This window comes from Carya illinoinensis, chromosome 6, assembly GCF_018687715.1.
Source record: "Carya illinoinensis cultivar Pawnee chromosome 6, C.illinoinensisPawnee_v1, whole genome shotgun sequence".
Classification (NCBI taxonomy): Eukaryota; Viridiplantae; Streptophyta; class Magnoliopsida; order Fagales; family Juglandaceae; genus Carya; species Carya illinoinensis.
Genome location: NC_056757.1, coordinates 32,690,567 through 32,705,128, shown reverse-complemented (window position 1 = coordinate 32,705,128; position 14,562 = coordinate 32,690,567). Strand labels below are relative to the sequence as shown.

At 35.2% G+C, this 14,562-nt stretch overlaps 2 protein-coding genes across 3 annotated transcripts; both read left to right on the top strand.

The window, feature by feature from the left end:
- Positions 1-3,083: 3,083 nt before the first annotated feature.
- On the top strand, positions 3,084-4,261 carry LOC122314033. The gene has a single exon (XM_043129411.1). It carries the CDS (start codon positions 3,560-3,562, stop codon positions 3,800-3,802), a length of 243 nt encoding a protein of 80 aa, XP_042985345.1. The 5' UTR covers positions 3,084-3,559; the 3' UTR covers positions 3,803-4,261.
- A 5,986-nt stretch (positions 4,262-10,247) lies between these two features.
- LOC122314018 (receptor-like serine/threonine-protein kinase SD1-6) lies at positions 10,248-14,463 on the top strand. 2 transcript variants are annotated; one of them, XM_043129394.1, is made up of 8 exons: positions 10,248-11,730; positions 11,839-11,946; positions 12,283-12,500; positions 12,593-12,803; positions 12,963-13,200; positions 13,295-13,442; positions 13,769-13,849; positions 13,983-14,463. In XM_043129394.1, exons 1-8 carry the CDS (start codon positions 10,386-10,388, stop codon positions 14,025-14,027), a joined length of 2,394 nt encoding a protein of 797 aa, XP_042985328.1. In that variant the 5' UTR covers positions 10,248-10,385; the 3' UTR covers positions 14,028-14,463. The 2 variants fall into 2 exon arrangements, with proteins under 2 accessions (XP_042985328.1, XP_042985327.1); XM_043129393.1 differs by having other exon boundaries at positions 10,249-11,730; positions 13,769-14,463.
- Positions 14,464-14,562: the final 99 nt, after the last annotated feature.

The following is a 14,562-nucleotide window of genomic DNA, read 5'->3' as shown; positions in this document are numbered from 1 at the left end:
TATTATAAATTAAATATTACGTACCATTTAATTTATTATAATTAGTAATAGAAGAATAATAAATTTAAGAAACCATACAATTATATTATAAACATAATGCGTCTTTGAGAAAATAAACATTTTTTTTAATCAACAAACATCACTTTCATTTAATTAAACTCAAATAGCTAATACAGACTTCTGAAACTCAATACAATTCAGCAGCTCACTAGGACCCTCTTCTAACGAAACCACTTCCTCAACATAATTTAATGCTAATTTAGCTAAAATATGAGCAGTTTGGTTTCCCTTTCTGGAGATGAATTGGATTTGTCACCTCTCTTCATCACAGAAAAAGCATTTAAAGTCTTCAATAATCTGTCCATACCATGAGTAGTTCAGCTCTTTGCACTTGATATCATTGACCACCGTTTGAGCATCACCTTCGAAGACAGCTTTCTGCAAACCCATTTCAACAATCAACTCAGCAGACCTCTCCAACACTAAAATTTCAGCATGAACAGGACTTCTTACATAACCTCTTGACCATCCAGCTGGTGCAATGAGATCACATTGACTGTCTCTTACCACTATCCCACCCACCATGGTCATCCTTTGTGCATCATAGGTTGCGTCTCAGTTTACCTTATACCAATCAATACTTGGTTTGCGCTATACCACACTGCTTCCCCTGTCCCTCCTCTCAGCAGACTCAACCAAGCTTGAAGCTTGAGCTTGTTGAAAACAATCCAGATCAACCCTTGCACTCCGCCACACCTTTTGAGGACATTCACACAAGCCTTCAAAAACAAGTTCGTTCATTCTAAGCCAAATTTTCCTCAACACACAAGTAACCAACTCCAACTCAGACTTAGTATGCTTTTGAATCAATTGCTCCCAAACTTCCACAAACTCCAAATCCCAGCAATTGTCTTGTGAAAAGGACTATCTCCCTCTGACCACACATCTTTAGCTCTCATACAATTCCAAAGAATATGACTACTTGTTTCTACATATTGTAGATAGATTGGACATAGCTTAGAATCGATAATTTTGCTCTTGAATAGATTTCTTCTAGTTGGTAATGCTTCACTTATGCCTTCCACATAAAAACTTTGACTATATTAGGAACTTTCAGCTCCCACAGCCTCTTCCACCCATAAGATTTCGATCCTCTTCCAGAACCTTCACCCAGCTGAGCCTCATTTAACCGGCATTGAAGATAATAAGTAGACTTGATTGAGAATAGACCATTCCTTGATTGACCCCATATTAATCTGTCCTCAAACCCTCTTCTACTTACTGTAAGCCCCTTAATAAATTCTGCCTCTTCTTTACAAAATATATCATCTATCACCTCATCCCTCCACCTCCCTACCAGACCCAATAGATCTTTAACTCTAACATCACTTTCTAAAATTTTAACTGAAGACTGTACATGATGTGTGAAAGGCATTGGTAACCAGCTATCCTTCCAAATCCTAATATTTTCCCCATTACCCACCTACCATATCATCCCAGCTCTAATTAGGTCCCCTGCCCCCAGACACTTCTCCATATTAGAAAAGGTGCACTCCCTAACTCAACACTACGTATATCACCATGTTTATAGTACTTTTCTCTCATCACTGTAGCTACCAAACTATTTGGAGATGTAAGCAGCTTCCAAAATTGTTTTGCAAGCATAGCACAGTTAAAATCCTCCATATCTCTAAAACCCATACCCCCTTTCTCTTTAGCTAACCCCACCCTACCCCACGCCTTCCAATGAACTTTCCTGTTGTTATTAAGATACCCCCACCAAAAACTAGCCATCATCTGAGATATTTCAGTACATAATTTCTGGTACCTTAAAAACAGACATAGTATATGAAGGAATGACCTAGACAACAGATTTTAATAGAACATCTTTCCCTACTTGAGACAAAAATTTATTTTGCCAAGAATTGATCCGCTTTCCCACTCTATCATTTATACTACTAAAAGCACCGTACTTAGCTCTACCTACCATGGAAGGCAAGCCCAAATAGCTTTTAGCATCCCCACAAACTCTAGCCCCTGTAATACCCACCAACTCCTCCCTTGCCTCCCTGTCTGTATTAGAACTAAAAAATAGAGAAGTCTTTTGTATATTTAATTGCTGTCCAAAGGCTTCCTCATAGGTTTTAAGAATGCCATTTAAAGCCCTCCACTACTTCACCATAGCCTTACAAAAGATAATGCAGTTGTCAGCAAATATTAGATGATTAATACTTGTCCCTCCTCTACTCACCACCACACCCTTAATATGCCCTCTTGATTCAACCATATGTAGCATTACAGTAAGTCCCTCTACACATAAGAAGAATAAATAGAGGGATAACGGATCCCCTTGTCTTAAACTCCTTGATAACACAAAAACCCTATTGCATTGACCATTAACAAGCACATAATACTTGATTGAAGATGCACACACCATTATAAGATTAATCCATTTACTACTAAAGCCCAGCTTCTCCATAACAGCTTTCAAATAAGGCCACTCAACCAGATCATAAGCCTTAGATATATCCAATTTAATTGCTACACTACCTTTCTTCCCCTTTTGTCTATTTCTTATTGAATGTAAAGCCTCATAAGTAATCATAATATTATCGATAATCAATCTTTTAGGAATAAAAACACTTTGATTATAAGAGATTACATCAACAGTACCTTCTTTAATCTATTAGCTGGAGTTTTACCAATAAGTTTGTAAATAACATTACACAAATTTATTAATCTAAAATCACTAACACTAATACATCTCTCTAGCTTAGGAATCAAAACAATAGTAGTAATATTAATTTTATCTACAAACCTCTCATTGTTATAAACCAACTTCTATTATATGACCACATTTAGTTGTCATTATTGATCAGGTCTTAGCCGTCAATTAAGAATTTTGTACCCCTATATATATGGGGATATTTATAGGTTCATGGATATGAATAACAAGGAACCTCTCTCTCATTCTCTCTCTCTATTTGTCTTTGGAGTTCTCTCTAATTTTCATTTAGTTTACAACATGTTATTAGCACGATTGTGATTTTTCCCCACTGCGTTATCTGCAACCTCTTGAGCCAGTACTTGAAGGAGAGAGAAAATTTCAAAGATCTCAACAACTCTTGCCCATCGGAGCTTAAGGTCACGAACGCTGAGGCCGACGGCAACGTGGCTTGCAAGAGAGCATGCGAGACGTATGACCACAACCTATTCTCCCTACTCATCACTGAAGCCCAGATGGGCCAAATCGTTGTTTCTTGAACACGCTGCAAAGCTCGTTGTTGAACCGGGGCATTCGGATTCCACAGCCGAATGCGAGCTGTGACACCATGGTCGCCGACCAGGACCAGAATGGCCTGATCTCCGCTGCGGAGCTCCACCTCATGCTTAACCGGTCCTCTTCCTTCTCCGCCAAGTCCACTTGCAATCAGACCTACGGGTTCTTGCCGTGCACCACCACCGTCCTTGGAAATATCTTCCTCATCGTCGTCTATGGCTCAACACAGATTCCATTTGAAGTCCTACACTCGAAGCCCGCTTCACATGAGAGAGAGAGATGGCGTGGAGCGCGACGATGATCGGAGCACTGCTGGGATTGGGCCCCCAGATGTACTCAAACGCACTCCGAAAACTCCCTTACATGCGCCATCCATGGGAGCAAGTGGTGGGTATGGGACTCAGGGCCATCTTCGTTAACCAGCTCGTCAAATGGGATGCTCAGCTCCAGGAGGACCTCGACAAGATGCTCGCCAAAGCCAAGGCCGCTAACGAGCGCCGCTACTTCATTCACAACACGTGATCTTTGACCACGCTAACGTGGCAGGGGTGGACTGAGTAGGCAACTAGGCCCCGTTCTGAGCTGTAGCAACAGTACGGTGGGTAAGGAGGACTTTGTTGATGTTCTGCTGGTGGGCGATAGCAATTAAAAAAAAAAAAAGGATAGCCAAGTGGTCAGCGATAATGGGCTACAAGTGGGCCCTACTCTGGGTCGATGGTCAATTTTATACAAAGTTCAGACGCTCCTCTTCCCTGCTCCCAACGGAAAGCATATAATATAATAATACAGCACAAGAAAAATATATACACGGGCCCACTCTCAGCACGTACCACCATCCAATTCTTCTGGTGTATATGATAGAAGGAAGCTTTGCTGGCACTGGATGAATACACGCAGGATGGGACAGTGGATCTGAGAGGGAACCCAGTTCTGTTGATTCTGAAGTTAGTGATCTTCTACTTCAAGTAAGTTTTTCAATATATTATTTGCAATCTCCAATGTAAGTATTAAAAATTATATTAATTATTATTACTTGATAAAATTCTATGTTTATTCATATAGTTTACATCTCAGTTATATCTATGATGAATTAAAATTTTCATAATTTACATTTCAGTTATATCTGTGGTAAATTTTTATTCACATAGTTTATATACAAGTTTTATTTATTTTTTATACTTGTTATGAATTATTGATGATAAGATTCATCTTGGAATATAAATGGAGCATCCCTGAAAGATTGTCATAAACCAATAATTTTATTGGGTATCTCATATTAAGATTCATCTTGGAATAGAAATTGAGCATCCCTGAAGGATCGCTTTAAATCAATAATTTTATTGAGTATCTCATAATAAAAGATCTATTGATTCTGTGAGATAATTTAAATGAGTGATATGTGTACCAAAAGCTCATTATGATTAATGCACTTGAAGTTGCATAATTGAAATTGTGTAGAGAAAAGTCACTAAAAATATATATGTTTAAAATGAATACCTCGAATATGCTCTTGAAGTAGCAATATCGAGTACTTTAAAATGAATACATCGAATGTGCTCTTGAAGTAGCAATATCGAGTGCTTTAAAATTAATACCTCAAATGTGCTCCTGAAGTAGCAATATCGAGTGCGGAAGTTTACAAGATATTCTAAATTTATATATTGTCTTCTAGTGGCTAAGTAAAATAATGAGTTTTTGTTAAGAAATCATTAGTCACGTCCTAATAGTTCCACATCATTTCCTGAAGTGAATGATATTGGATTTATATCATTTTATTCCCTGAAGTAAAAAGAATGATGCATTTTATTAAAAAAAAAAAAACTAAGAGATTGGACGTGGTAATGAATATCTTTATAATGCTTTTATGATTTTGGGCCAGAAGCTCGTATTGGAAAAACTACCAGCTTTCTCTTTGAAATGATGTTATATAACTATTGAATCAAATATTATGATGCATCAAAAGTGAAATGATTCAAAATATTTGTATATTTTCATGATTATCTTGATCATCCAAAATCAATTACGATAAGTCGAATAAATTTTCATATGGACGTCCATAAAAGAACTAGAAGATTCTTTTACTATAAAGTCTTCCCACTAGGAGTGGAAAGAAAAATTTGTTAGAAGCAAATAAAATGAAATAATTTGACGTTATCTTAATTATCATAGGTGAACTAGAAGTTCAGATGATAATTAATTTATGGATGCAATAAGATAAAAAGGTCTCATATTTTAGCTGCTAAAATCCCAGCGAGGATTAAGTTCCCGTAGGACAATTAAGAAATTTAGCAGTCTAATGAATATAAGACATGTCTAAAAGCATGTGAGACCTATTGATACAAAAGATAAAACATCCCGAAAGAGAAAAGCACAAATAAAAGAAATTGGTGCTCCTGAAGAGGCCGCACCCACAAAACAAGCAATAAGATCCATCCAAATTTTCTGTATAAAATTCTCCCATATAAACTCCTGAAGAGTATAAACCTCCTGAAGAGTATAAACCTCCTGAAGAGTGCCTCTTGAAGAGGTTTTTCATGAAATGTCTTCCCTTGAAGAGGGACAAGTATTTGAAAATAATGAGATCTCGATACATTTCATGAATATTAGAGAAATTCTGGATAGAAATAAAACCGTTGTCGACAACGTATTTTCACATAAGATGGCAATTGACATTACCAGAAGTAATGAAGAAAGTGAATCAAGAACCGTCGAAGAATGCCGACGTAAAAATATTGGCCAAATTTGAAAGAAACAATTCCTGCAGAATTGATATCACTAGTAAAATATGATGCATAGAGACTTGTAGTCCAAACACCTAAAGAGCTGATGCTTGTTGAATATCAGTGGGTATTTATATAAAGGAAATGAAAATGTAATATATAAATCACGAGTCAGTTTCTAGCAGACAATTCCTGCAGAATTGATATCACTAGTAAAATGTAATATATATGGACTCGTAGTCCAAACACCTAAAGAGGTGATGCTTGTTGAATATCAAGTGGATATTTATATAAATGATATAAAATGCCTGAAACTTCTAATCTGAAAATGTGATATATAAATCACAAGTCGGTTTCTCGCAGAAACAATATTGATATGCTTTTAAAGTGGTTGAAATTATATTGAGGTTTTTATTAGCTCGAAAGTTACCGAGAGTTTGGATATGCATGATTAACTGCATATTTATATGGATCATTGGATCATGACATATATATGAAAATCCTTGAAGGATATAAAATGCCTGAAGTTTCTAATCTGAATACATCAAGAAATATGTATTCTATCAAGTTTCAAAAATCCTTATATGATATAAAACAATCCAAACGCACGTGGAACAAGCTATTTTCATATATTTTCAATATCCATATTAATTTATTGCAATTTATATAGATGATTTAAATGTGATTGAGGCTCCACAAGAGCTCATGAAAACTGCACATATTTGAAATATAAATCTGAAACCCTTGTAGCTTCAAGGGAAAGATGAATGGAATTATTAGTTCAGAAATATCATATCTTAAATACAATTAGTATTTCAGGTTCATATTACGATTTTGTAAGAAGTGTGCATTATTAAAAGAGAAATAAAATGGAGCACATAGAATATCTACCAGAAGATAAAACCACAAATATGAATATTTATGAAATATTATTTTATTATCTTGAAACAAAATTACAGAAACTTAAAACTCTTCGCCTCATTCTTTAAACGCTCTTGTTCTTCAAGAATCTGCATAGCATCCTTATCTAAAGGAGTAGGCAATTGAAAAGAAGATTTAAGTAAAGATTTTAAATTCCTATTCTCTTGCTTTATTGCTCCAATCTTCAAGTTGGACTCCAGAAGAAGTCGCTGAAGGATAGAAATATTCTCGTGGAGTCTGTCAACCCCACAAGTTTAGGATTGTAGTCACTGAGAAAATGCGACAATAGTTGATGAGTATCGGGTACCGAGACTCACAAGCTCGTAGATAGCTTCATTATTTGACTTATTAATCAGATCATTATTGTATTGCATTATAGCACCTACGGTAGAAGCAGAAACAACTGGTGAACGAGGTGCAGAATACTTCATATATTGGTCATGAGAAGATTGTTAAGCCATTGCAGAGTAAGAATGCATAAAGAGATTGCAGAGTAAGAATGCAGAAAGAGATTGCAGAGTAAGAATGTAGAATAATTACAGAAAAATGAAGAAGATGAGATGCGAATGAAGATGAGTTGAATATTTCTTTTATAGAGAAAATTATGACAAAGCATCTCTATTGCTTCACATCATCTCTCGTGAAGCATCTCTCTACAAGAGACAAGAGATGTAGCATCATAGCTCTGCAGCGCCTGACAGCTAGAGAAGAGCTGTAAAATCCTGCGGTGCTTGTCTGGTCTAAAAAGATGGCTACCGTTTTTGTTGAAAAAGGACGAGTCAAGTGAGACGGACTCACTGGGTGGAGAGAGTAGCTGGGCTTGCATAAGGTTAGCGAGTAAATTTTGATGACTTCTCTACTAACTATGTTATTTACAAGAACTCCAGAAGAGCACAACTCCAGAAGAGTAGTGAATTTAATGTTAAAATGATCTTGAATCAATATGGTGAATTTCACTATAAAGTCTTAAAGCACTTTTATATGGAAAAAGTTTATCCCCTGAGTACTCCAATAGTTGCTCGATTATTTGATGAGTAGAAAGATCCATTTCGTCCTTGTGAAGACGATGAAGAAATTTTTGGTCGTGAAGTACATTATCTCAGTGCAATTGAAGCCCTAAATATGTGATTATTTTATCAACATGGATCAAGTCCACAATTAGTTGGATATACGAATGCAAGTTATCTTTCAGATTCACACAAGAAGATCATTGCAATTCATGAGGAATAATGTGAAATTGATGTCAAGTAGATCAAGTAATAATTTGGTAAATTTATTCACTAAAGCATTACCAACTACAAGATTTAAAAAGATTATGCAGAACATTGGAATACGGAGACTTGAAGACTTATTATTATGCACTTTTCAGGGGGAGTAATGTCTTGAAGACTTGTGCTGATTGTACTCTTTTTCCTTCGCTAAGGTTTTATCCCACTGGGTTTTTCTTTGCAAGGTTTTAATGAGGCAATCCTAAAGCACTTGGTGGTACACATAAATGCTGTACTCTTTTTCCTTCGCCATTAGTTTTTTCCCATAGGGTTTTTCTTTGACAAGGTTTTAACGAGGTATATTCTTTAAATATGGTCATCCAAAGGGAGAGTGTTATAAACCAACTTGTATTGTATGACCACATTTAGTCGTCATTATTGACCAGGTCTTAACCGTCAATTAAGACTTTTGTACCCATATATATATATAGAGATATTTCTAGGTTCATGGATATCAATAACACGGAACCTCTCTCTCATTCTCTTTCTCTATTTGTTTTTGGAGTTCTCTCTAATTTTCATTTAGTTTACAACACTCCATTTAAAAACTCCAAAACAGGATCTCTCACTTTTAGGGCTGAGCAGAAATTCAAAAATCCGACTCCGACCTCGACTCCGCTCCGACTCCGACAAGTCGGAGTCGGAGTCGGAGTTTTTTTTTTTTTTTTTTTTTTTTTTTTTTTTTTTTTTTCTGGTGGAAAGTCAGAGTCGGAGTCTAGGCGGATCTGACTCCGACTTTGCTCCGATTCGACTCCGATCATCCGTCTCCGACTCCGACTCCCTATTCCGACTCCGACTCCGCATCTGACTCCGCTCCGCTAATGTATATATTTTATAAAAAATATATGTGTTTTTCTATATAGTAATCATATAAATATAAATATAATAACATGTAATATTAATGTATAAATATTAAAATGCTTAATAACATGTAACATTGTAATACTAATGTATAAAAATTAAAATTGATTGTATAGATTTTATATAACTATATCTTATATAGTAACATCATTAGTTAAATTCAATAATATACTAGCAATTAGCACTAGTTATTAGTTATAAACTTATAGTAAATAAGTTAATAAATATTACTAATTTACTATATACTAATAGACTAATAGTATTAGACTATTAGTATATAGTAAATTACTAATATATATAATAGTATACTATTAGTTATATATATTAAATTAATATCTTTAAGTTATTATCTATTAGTAATTTAGTACTAGTGTAGTGTTATCACATATTATTAGTTACTAGTTATTATATCTAGACTATCTAGTTATAAGTTATTAGACTATAGTAAATAAATTAATAAATATTACTATATATTAATAGACCAATAGTATTAGTATTAGTGTATTATTAATATATAATATATATATATATATAATAGTATACTATTAGTTAATATATATTAAATTAATATCTTTTAAGTTATTATGTATTAGTACTAGTGTAACTAGTACTATTACATATAATTAGTTACTAGTTAATAGTTATTACATCTAGTTATTTAATATTTGTTATAGACTATAGTAAATAAGTTAATAAATATTACTAATTTACTATTATACTATATACTAAATTACTAATAGTATTAGACTATTAGTATATAGTAAATTATTAATATAGTTCAATAGTATATTATTAGTTACATATATATTAAATATATATCTTTAAGTTATTATCTATTAGTACTAGTGTAACTAATGTTATAGACATATTATTAGTTACTAGTTATTACATCTAGACTATCTAGTTATTAGATTATAGTAAATAAGTTAATAAATATTACTAATTTATTATATATTAATAGACCGATAGTATTAGTATTAGTGTATTATTAATATATAATATATTTAATAGTATACTATTAGTTAAAAAAATTATAACGATGAGAGCACGTGAGTTAAATTTCGTTTACAACCCACTCGAATTACAGAGTTAAGTCGGTCGGAGAAGACTTGTTGAGTGAATGGGTCAAGTCAAAGGGGGCGGCGACGAACTATCTAATAATATACAGACTAATAATGTCCATATAAGTTTTCTGTTAAACATAATCTTTGTAACTTTTCGTGAGTTATTTTTTAATCAGCTCCTAATACAAAAGTTTTCTTGTACCTTCGATAATTTCTAGTATCCTCATTCTTAAGGCATCTTTCTGTAAGTACAATTTGCGGTGCTAGCTGCATGTTAGTGAGGGATATGGGTATTGATGGTATCAGGCCATTCCTCTTATTTGTTCTGCTTCTACTCCTCAGAGCATGCTTCTCCATTAATGCAGATGATACCCTTTCAAAAGGTCAACCCCTTTCGGCGATAACTAAAGACATCATCTCATCTAAAAATGGCACATTTGAACTCGGATTCTTCGAAGCAGGTACAACTTCAAAATTCTACCTGGGGATATCGTTTAAACTTTTAATGCGTCCAAGGATTGTTTGGGTAGCAAATAGAGAAAACCATTTGTCCAACCCTTCTACTTCAAGACTCGAATTCTCAGAGGATGGCAATCTTGTTCTTCTTGAAGCTTCCTCCAAGAAACCAATTTGGTCCACAAGCTTGCAGAATCTTCCCTCAAACTCAACTGAAGCAGCACTTCTTGATGATGGAAATTTTGTTTTAAGAGATAGATCGGACCCTTCTACTCTATTTTGGGAGAGTTTCGACCACCCAACTGATACATGGCTGCCAGGTGGAAAGCTTGGGATCGATAAAGTTGGAAAAGTACCGAAGCAACTTATTTCATGGAAAAATTCAGAAGATCCATCACCGGGTCTGTTCTCATTATCGTTGAGGATGGAACCAAATGGAAGCCCTGTATATATCTTGGAGTGGAACAGGTCCCAAGTTTATTGGAGTACTGGAGTTTGGAATGGAAACAATTTCGCCTCTATTCCTGAGATGAGGAGGAATTATATATATAACTACAGTTTCTACTCAAATGAAAATGAAACCTATCTCACTTACTCTCTTTATAATGCTTCTTTCATATCGATCTTTTTGCTCAGTTATACCGGACAAGTCAAGCAACAGGCGTGGCGGCACGATCCGTCCGATTCGTCCGGTTTTTCGTGGTATCTATTTTGGGTTCAACCAAAATCCCTATCAGAAGTCTATGCTTTCTGTGGTCCATTTGGTATATATCAAGTTAATGCAAATACGTCTTGTGATTGTCCAAAAGGTTTTGAACCATTTTCAGATAATCAGATCAGACTAGAAGACTGGTCCGGCGGTTGTTTGAGGAGACAGCCTTTGCAATGTGAAAATCGTAATGCCAAAAACGATTGGTTCCAAAAAATACCCAACATCACATTGCCAATTAACTGGAAAGCATATTCGGCAATGAGTGCCCGGAGATGTAAATTAGCTTGCATGAATAATTGTTCATGCACAGCTTATACTCATAACAGCAACGGTTGTCTGATATGGGAAGGAGCTCTTTTGAACATGCAACGACCCTGGGATGGTGGAAAGGTTGGACAAGATATATATCTCAGACTATCAGCTGATGAGCGTCAAATTAGTACCAAAGGCAGGATGAAAAAGATGAAACCTACTTAAGTTTTCATTATCTTCTTACTGAATCGAAATGTAATTCTGTTCTGATAGAGCTAATGGTCATTCTTATCATCATAATCAGGAACCAAATGGAAAGTGTGGGTGATTGTAGCTGTGCTGGTAGCTGCAACAGGGCTAATCTTATGCCTATACGTTTGTTTCTCAATCAAGAGAAAGCTCAAACACAAAGGTAAGTTCTAACATTACATACAAATCCTTAAAAAGTTCCAATTTTTTATTTTTTGTTTATGGGTGAGTGGATCACTAGCAACAACAAAATGCTCCACCAAAATCTAGGACAAGAAAGCTGTGACATTTGCTTGTTCTTAGGAGTGTTTCTCAACGTATTGCCTCGTCAATTGGTGAAGATATTCTTCATGCCTTTCAAATCTTCTGAACCAAGTTTCCAAGAGAAATCCCGCAAGTCTCTGCAGCATATTCCAAAACTTCTTTAATTGATTTTATCAGAGCAAACACTTGATTCTCCATTAAAATGACAGAAGTCGCATCATTCTGTGCAAAACAGGACAGACGGCAGCTTCAAGCAATGATCTAATGTTGTTTGATGTTAGTACTGAAATTCATGCAATCGGTGATGGAACAAACAGCCAAGATAATGATAAGAAAAGAGGAAAGAAGGATGTTGAGTTACCGCTGTTCAGTTATGGAAGTGTATTAGCTGCAACCGATAGTTTCTCAACTGCAAATAAGCTTGGAGAAGGAGGTTTTGGACCTGTCTACAAGGTATGTATGTTCCATTCTGCTAAATGAATGTGCTTAAAAAAATATGGTGAACTTTCAAGGAAATTTAAAGAGTTTATGGTTCTCTTTCACAGGGGAAGTTACTTAAGGGGCAGGAAATTGCAGTGAAAAGGCTTTCAAGAAGATCTGGACAGGGGCTTGAGGAGTTTAGAAATGAGACAACACTAATTGCAAAACTTCAACATAGAAATCTTGTCAAACTCTTGGGTTGCTGTATTGAAGGAGATGAGAAAATACTAATATATGAATACATGCCCAATAAAAGTTTGGATTTCTACCTTTTTGGTGCGTCCTTATTTAGTCATCTTGACGCTTATTATGTACATACAAATGTATAAAAATTATTCGCTCTCACTCACACACACACATATATATATATATATATATATATATATAATTCTGGGTTCTTGAATGCTGATTTCCTTTGTGGCATCATTTAAACAGATCCAGCTAAGAAAAAAATGTTAGATTGGGGGACACGCATTCACATTATTGAAGGAATTGCTCAAGGACTTCTCTATCTTCATCAGTATTCAAGATTAAGAATTATACATAGAGATATGAAACCCAGTAACATTCTCTTGGATAGTGAAATGAACCCTAAAATATCAGATTTTGGCATGGCTCGAATAGTTGGAGATAATGCAATACAGGCAAACACAAATCGGATTGTTGGAACTTTGTAAGTATGCAATCTATTCCACATGCATCCCATATTTTCAAGTGCCACCTAAATTTACTTAGTAAACTACTAAGCACTGAATTTTGGAATCCAGCGGCTACATGTCTCCCGAATATGCCATGGAGGGTCTGTATTCGATAAAGTCTGATGTGTTTAGCTTTGGAGTATTGCTACTCGAGATTGTGAGTGGGAAGAAGAACACAGGCTTTTATAACCACGGGTCACTCAATCTTCTTAGATATGTGAGTAGCTTTTATACCTTATTAGGTCTTATCTGTTTTCACATTAATAATTTATAAATTAGGATCGTCTTTAATTGTCCAAATGTATTGGATGATCCAATGCAAAAAGAGATAGACACAATTTAAATGCGCATGTGTGGTCAACATTGCTCAAAAATCCTACAATGCTTTCATTAAAAGTTGTAGAGACCACATGATGGGCTATCTATCTCTAGGATCAAACCGTCCAATTTGGTCAGGCAATTGTAGAGAATCTATTTTGTAAGTTATAAACTGAATTACTCTTAATTTTTAATGAAATTTACATTGACTTGAAATGAATACAGGCTTGGGAGTTGTGGAGAGATGATCAAAGCTTGGAGTTGATGGATTCAACGATGGGGTATCCAACTTCCACTTCTACTCTGGTAAGATACATTAACATTGGGCTACTTTGCGTTCAAGAAAATCCAGCTGATCGACCTAGCATGCTTGATGTGGTCTCAATGATCAGTAATGAACATGTACCTCTGCTTACACCCAAGCAACCTGCTTTTACAGCAGGCCGGAATCCAACAATTAACTTGGCAGAAAATTGCTCAATAAACACCGTAACTTTTTCGGCAATGGAGGCTCGATGAATACTAGTACTGTTTGGTTTACTAATTACTGTGCAAGCTAATAGGCAAAGCTTCTTACAGAAAGTAATTTTTGGATCACAAGGAGGGCTCAAGCATGTTGCAGAGCACAGACAGAGAGTATTGTAATTTTTCATGAAGTCGGCTGGGAACTTCGTACGTACGTAGTAATTCTCTTTTGGAGCCGATTCTTTTATTTGAGATGAAGAGTATACAATACAATAAGTACATGGTGATATACATATAACTATTGAGGTAGATATTGCCTTTTTATTCAAGTCTTCAGCCACCACAAAGGGCAATAATAATTTCTACTAGTTGTGTAGGCTCGAACCATGAGCTTGATGCGTCACAGATCGAGTAATAAACGGCATGTTGTTCATGTCTATTTCTAAAGTTGTTAATTGATTCCTTTCCTGCCATGTCAATGGTGCGTATAGTGTATAAATTCACACAATTTACACAGCAATATTTGCTTTTGAAGATTTCAAATTTTAAATTTA